The 7,097-nt window shown below is 40.9% G+C and overlaps 1 protein-coding gene across 2 annotated transcripts in view; it reads left to right on the top strand.

Annotated features, from left to right (window-relative positions):
* Sox30 (SRY-box 30) overlaps window positions 1–7,097 on the top strand; it is a 32,235-nt gene that overhangs the window by 6,347 nt on the left and 18,791 nt on the right. Inside the window, exon 4 of one of the 2 annotated variants that reach the window (XM_005368158.2) lies at window positions 5,698–6,190. The exons of the other annotated variant lie outside the window; for it this stretch is intronic. Within the exon in view, the coding sequence (XP_005368215.1) occupies window positions 5,698–6,190 (493 nt within the window). The remainder of the gene's footprint in view (window positions 1–5,697; window positions 6,191–7,097) is intronic. 2 annotated transcript variants of the gene reach the window in all.

Raw genomic sequence — 7,097 nt, 5'->3', positions numbered from 1 at the left:
TTTGAGACAGGGTTTCTCTGTAGCTTTGGAGCCTGTCCTGGAACTAGCTCTTGTAGACCAGGCTGGCCTTGAACTCACAGAGGTCTGCCTGACTCTGCCTCCTGAATGCTGGGATTAAAGGTGTGTGCCACCACTGCTTGGCTTGTTTTGCCCATTTTTAGCTCACATTTCCCAGAAACAGATTTATCAGTGCTCTTATCTGAAGCAGTTAAGCTTTTACACTTTTACACCTCTGTACAGAGATATGGATGGAAGAAGACTGAATTTTTTTTCTGATATTGGGAGAATTTGTGCATCACAATTTTGTTATTTAAGTATGGTAAACAGGGTTACAGGAAGCAGTTCAGAAACAGCACAATAGTAAACAAAACATGGTAATGAGTCTTTGTTGAGTACTTCAAAAAGTTGTTTACAATTCTATATATTTTTGTGAGGGCCAGAGTTTAAAGATTCATTTCCTGGATCTCAAGTGATAAGCAGAAACATTTTATAAAGGTAATTTGAGAATTGTTTTTAGATAAGTCACATTCATACTGAGATTTGTTTACTACAATGCTGTCCAATTGTGCAACTTTGATATATGTTTAATTATTCCCATCATCTTGGTACTGTATTACTTAGAGGTGATAGTATAACTAGGATATTTGGAAATTTAAGACTCTAAAATTATTAAAGTTAGTTAATAGACTATATCATAAAGTCCTTTAAAGGACCATAGTTATTGACCAGGCTTAGTAGTGCACGCCTTTAGTCCCAACACTCGGGAGGATTCCTGTGAGTTCGAGACCCATCTGGTCTACAAATCAAGTACCAAGACAGCCAGGTCTAAAAGTTGTTTTTGTTTTGTTTCTGTGTCTTATAAGATATTCTTAGGGGGAAAAAGTTTTCTTTTAGCTCATAGTTCCAGGTTGTAGTTCATTTCAGGGAAGTAAAGGCAGCAAGAATTTAAAACTGCTAGTCATGCCAAGCAGTGGTGTTGGACACTAATCACAGCACTTGGGCAGGTGGATCTCTGTGAGTTCAAGGCCAACCTGGTCTACAGAGTGAGTTCCAGGACAGCCAGGACTGTTACACAGAGAGACTCTGTCTCGAAAAACCAAAACCAAACCAAAATAAACCTCAAATAACCAACTAGTCACATCATATCCACCATCAAGATGAAAGAGACTAAATGAATGTATGCTGCTTGATGTCTGTCTGTCTTGCTTGCAGTCAGTTCAGTTTTTCTCCTCTTAACAAGACCTGCCTAGGGAATGGTACCACCAACAGTGAGCTGCATCTCCCCATATCAGTAAATACAATCTCCTAACACCCACAGGCCAACTCAATATATACAATCCCACATTGAGACTCTTCCCAAGTAATCCTAGGCTGTATAAAGTTGACATTTAACGCTAACTATCACAGAAGTGATGTAGATTTATCAAAATTGTTCTGACGGATGCTATTTTTACCTACATAATTACCTTTGAGTTTCTCTACAATAATTATGATAATAGTACCTAAGATCTATTTTTGTCAGTTTCTAAACTTACCATTATACTGTATTGATATAGGATTCTCCAACTTCATTCAATGAAAATTAGGGTTCTGAAAGTAGGGAGGATTGTGTTCTCTCCACTGTCTCTTCAGTGGCCTCTTGAAATTATTAATGTCTAAGCCAGCAGTTCTCAACCTGTAGGTTGTGACCCTACAGAGGGATGGACGTCAAATGACTTTCACAGGGGTTGCTTATCATTTTACATTATGATTCATAACAGTAGCAAAATTAGAGTTATGAAGTAGCAACGAAATAATTTTATGATTGGGGGGTCACTACAACATGAGGAACTGTATTAGGAAAGTTGAGAACTACCAGTCTAAACAGTGATTTTGTTCTTTCTGGTGAAGAATTTATCAAGTCGGGTAGTATTGCCTTATAGTCATTTGGTTTTTGTTAATTCAGTTTCCTTCTAAATGACTGATTTAAAAAAAATGTGTATGTGTGCTTGCATGCACAAAGTTGTGGTGCCTGAGTAGGCTAGAGGGGTCAGATACTTCTGGATCTTGAGGCACTTGACATGAGTGCTGGGAATAAAACTTGGGCTCTCTACAAAAGAAGTTAAGTGTTTTTAACTGCTGAGCCATCTCTCCAGCTTCCAACTGCCTAATTTTTATTTGCACCACTTAGAACATATAGGCTTATTTTTTCACACAAGGTTTTGATAGATTTCTCTTAATTTGACCAGTTAACAGCTTTATGATTTGTAGAGAGAGCCCGCCCTTTGGGGGCGGGACGGCCTTCTTCCTGTCTATAAATTGGGGTGCACAAACGCTGGTAACTTCTTCCTGTCTCCTATTTCTGGGCATCGCGGGAACTTTGGTTGCGTGAGTGTGCTATTAAAGTTGCTTTTATTTTATACCAATTAGCCTGTATTAACTCGATCCGCCTTCAATGATTTAGGAGTATGTTTTTTTTTTCTTTGCTTTGAACATCATCACATAAACAACCACTTTTCTATGAATGTTTTACTTCAGTTATCCTTTTCAGTCTTCTTCCCTAAACCAACATTTATGATGCAAAAAAGTGAATAAAACATCATTATTTAGTGATTTAGAAATGCATTACTCAATATTTCATACCAAAGTCATGGATTTTCTAGTAGTCTTTCCTTTTATTCGATGCTCAGTCAAGCTTGCTTCATGTTCCTGTGTAGTCTACCAAGCCTGTTTGTTCTAACAAACACCACACTTTTCTGGAATACTTCATCTCATTAAGATGTCGAGTATACTTGAAAACGGTAAGTGTACTCAGGACTTTCTGTTCCCGTGACTTGTTCTATCTCCACTATCTCTGAGTGAATTCAATGCAATAGTTGCAAGCCTGCTTGTCTGACCCCTCTACCGTCTACTATTTATCAGGCAACTGTTTGAGTCATTAGAGCTTTGATCTTTTTCTCAATCTTCCATATCACTGACTTATTAAAGGTTATACACTTTTAACCTCCTTATCAACAGGAACACTGACATTTAAAGATACTGTGTTTCTGGATAATTCTTTGTAAGAAAATACAGTAGTTGATTTATGTTACTTTTTATTTATTATTAAATTAATGCATTATTATCATTCCAGGTCTCATTTCCATCTCTTCTTGGACATATTTAGGTAGAAAAAGAATTGGAAAAGACATGTCCCCCTTTCAATGACTGAAATCTGATTAATAGTTCTATAGCATTCTTGTAACTTACTTTTTCTGATAACTAAGTGCTTATGCTGGGTATAGGAAAAAGAACTCAACTTTTTGAAGTAGATGGTCAGGTTAATTTCTTGAGTATGGTAATAATTCAAGAAATAAAAAATTGAGAGATTTTACAAGTTTTCCTGGCCATGTGATTGCAAAGTGCTTTAAGTCTTCCAGCAGAACAGCATGGGCTTACTGTCAACTTAGGTTGAATTGTTTTTCAAATATTAAGTCTTTCTAAGTGTTTACATGGGAGTGTATATATCTGTATGAGTGTATGTGCACTTGTATGTGTGTATGGATGTGTGCCTTTGCATGCCTGTGTACAGAGCCCAGAAGAGGCTGTTGCATCCTTGAAACTAGAGTTACAGGTGCCTGTGGAACCCTGAGCTTATTATGAGAATGTTGGGATCTCAACTCTGGTCCTCATTGTAAAGCAGGTGCTCTTAATCACGGAGCCATCTCTCCAATCCCTCTTAACTATTTCTAAAGGCAGGTTCGTGGCTGGATCCTGGTAATGCAAATGTGAATAAAAGAACATGGCATGGTGATGCATGTCTGTGACCCAGCACTCAGGAGGCTGAGGCAGGAGGACTGGGAGCCTGGGGCCAGTCTGGGCTAACAAGATGAGGACACTTCATTTATACCCTTCTGCACTTCGTTGGGTTAGGAACATATTGAAATGGATGGGTGGGACTCTTTGTTTCTGCTCTGAGGCTTAGAAGGGCATTACATTACCTTCCGCTACTGAGAGAAGAAAAAGAGGGAGGTCTTAACCTGGATAAAGTTGAAAAGTCTGCATTTTGGGCCTCTGAAAGACATTTCTGTTTTGTTTTGTTTTGACAGGGTTTCTCTGTAGCTTTGGAGCCTTTCCTGGAACTATCTCTTGTAGACCAGGCGGGCCTCAAACTCACAAAGATATGCCTGCCTCTGCCTCTGCCTCCTGAGTGCTGGGATTAAAGGCGTGCGCCATCACCGCCCGGCCTGACAGACATTTCTAACTGCAGCATCTGTGCTTGGACTGTGATCTTGTTAACAGATACCTAGCTGAATTGGAATACAATGGATATGACTATCTTCTGAAGGCTTCTTTTTGTATTTTGTCATGAAAACTTAGTTCAGTTTAGTCTACATGTGTTGTTTGGATAATAGCATCTCAAACAGCAGTACTGTCTTTTTAGGAGTGGAAAGATTAATCACATGATTTTTTTACTTACCTTGAAGAATTCTACCCTTGCCAATCATGTTCTGCCAATATTCTTTCCACGTCTGTTACACTGGCAGGAATCTGTAAAGGGTACCTGGGTGTGAGCTTAAAGCAAATGGCAGATTGAGAGAATGGAGATGGAAAGCAGGCTAGACTGGGAGGACTGTAGGTGAATGTCCACCAGCCCCGAGTTTATTTCTCAGCCAGCATGTATACTAATTACAGGTAAGACAGCACAAAGAGCAGTACCATCAGCCAACCGTCTTCCTACACTGTCCTTTGGAGGAAGCTCAAGTAGGTGCATAATCTCTTACAAGAATTCAGCTAGCCGGGCGGTGGTGGCGCACGCCTTTAATCCCAGCACTCGGGAGGCAGAGGCAGGCGGATCTCTGTGAGTTCGAGACCAGCCTGGTCTACAGAGCTAGTTCCAGGACAGGCTCCAAAACCACAGAGAAACCCTGTCTCGAAAAAGCAAAAAAAAAAAAAAAAATTCAGCTAGCAGCAAACAGCTATTAATCACTTAAGGAGGAGTCCCTCCGGCTGGCACACACCAGCCCAAATCTTAATACACTAATGTACTTTTCATCTGGGCAAAAATGCTCTTCTTTGGGCGAATACAGACGTTTCTCAAAGTTCTTAAGGTTGCAGGCAGAGCAGGCAAGCTTGAACTCAAATGACTTATAAGTTAGAATGGACTCCAGATGGAAACTGAGTCACACATAGGCTCCCACAAAAAATGATCACAGGGTTACTCTGAAACTTCTACTTATATGAAAATAAATATATTTCAGACTGATCAAAACCTAAAAACTATGAACATGTGGATTTTCCTACTACCCATGTATCTTGTGCCCTACTCCTAGATTATTCCTTAATGATAATTGTTGCCAGTAGTCTTATGTCAACATTTTAATGTATACAATCTTCTAAATTATCAATAGTAATGCTGTTCATTTATATACCTATCCAAGTTGAGGACTTTCCTATTTTGTGCTAGGCAGAAGCTGAGCTTGGGGATGTAGTAGTGAACAAAACAGAAGGTCTCTCTTCTTAGGACACTCAGAGGCCAGCTGGAGAAGAGAAAAATGTTAATTCACAAGAAAGTACAGTGACTTCTGCATTGTCCGAATACTGTAAATAAAGGGGAGGGTGGTTTGATATGACACCACTACTGGGTGAAGGTAATAGTGAACCCTCCTTCCATGTTCCAGTTCACAGTGTGGTGGATACCGGTAGCGATCTTAACTTCTGCTGTTTTTATTTCTGAAGGTGAAGCCCCACCTGCTATCCACCTGCCCACACCTGCAGTCCAGCGCCCTAGCCCCATCACACTTTTCCAGCCCAGCGTCTCCAGCACTGGCCCGGTGGCCGGTCCGCCTCCAAGTCTGACGCCCCGCCCATCACTCCCTCCTCAGCGCTTCTCTGGGCCTCTGCAAACAGACGTTCATAGGCTTCCTTCAGGAACCAGTCGCTCTGTGAAGAGACCCACTCCAGTGTCTCTGGAGAGCACCAGCAGGATTCCAGCTGGTGCAAGTACTGCCTATGCCAGATTTGCAACCTCACCTATCCAGCCTCCCAAGGAATATGCCAGCGTTGCCACGTGTCCCCGAAGCACTCCAATTCCCCCAGCTACTCCCATTCCACACTCACACATCTATCAGCCCCCACCCCTTGGTCATCCAGCCACACTTTTTGGGACACCACCACGATTCTCGTTTCATCACCCTTACTTCCTACCTGGACCTCATTACTTTCCATCAAGGTAAAAACAATTTTCTACCTCTTCTCTAAAAATAATACTAGTGAAGTATCCACCTCCCCCCCCCATCTTGGTTTTTCAAGACAAGAATTTCTCTATGTACCCCTGGCTATCCTGAAACTTTCTCTGTAGATCAGACTGGCCTTGAACTCAGAGATCTGCCTGCCTCTGCCTCCTGAGTGCTGGCATTAAAATCATGCACTACCGCTTGGCATGAGGCATTTCTTCTCTTCTGGAAAAACCTTACTTCCTCAGTCAGGTTTCTTTTCAACTTTGGAGGTTGAATGAGAACCAAGCAGTCCACATAAAGGGATAAAGGGGGCCACATAAGGATCCGGGAGCTAGAGCTAGAGAGAATGCATTGGCATCCATTGGGACAGCTGTTTCTCCACTCCAGCCAGCTCTTTCCATAGAAAATATGGTTTCAGTATTGTCAAATGTGGTTTCATAGGATGGTCCCTTTATTGGAGCTGTGTTTCAATGGACACAAATTGTGTGGTATCTTGTTAAAATATGAACCCTGACTGTTACATGTCAGGTACAAGAATAACCTTAGCATTGCTTGCAAGTCTGCATTTCTTATAAGTGATGCCAGTTCTGTTTGCTTAAGGACAACATTTTGAATGATAAGGACGGGTATGGGAAGGTTTTCAAGTAAAGAGAGATGGAATGGCTAGTTAAAAGTTACACTTCCTCGCCGCCCATTTCCAAACCAGAGAATTACCCGTTAATTACCAGTGATGAAATTTGTTTTGTAGGGAAATATCTTGGGAAAGCAAATTGAAACTTCACTTTGCAAATACCCTCTACTGCTCTGTTGCTGTTAAATATACAGGCACAGTTAATGTTGTGATTGGAATATTAAGATGTTTGATACCAGTCTTTTATTGTTCTATAGATGAACTAATAG

This window comes from Microtus ochrogaster, unplaced genomic scaffold (assembly GCF_000317375.1).
Source record: "Microtus ochrogaster isolate Prairie Vole_2 unplaced genomic scaffold, MicOch1.0 UNK30, whole genome shotgun sequence".
Classification (NCBI taxonomy): Eukaryota; Metazoa; Chordata; class Mammalia; order Rodentia; family Cricetidae; genus Microtus; species Microtus ochrogaster.
This window is presented reverse-complemented; position numbering and strand designations above follow the sequence as displayed.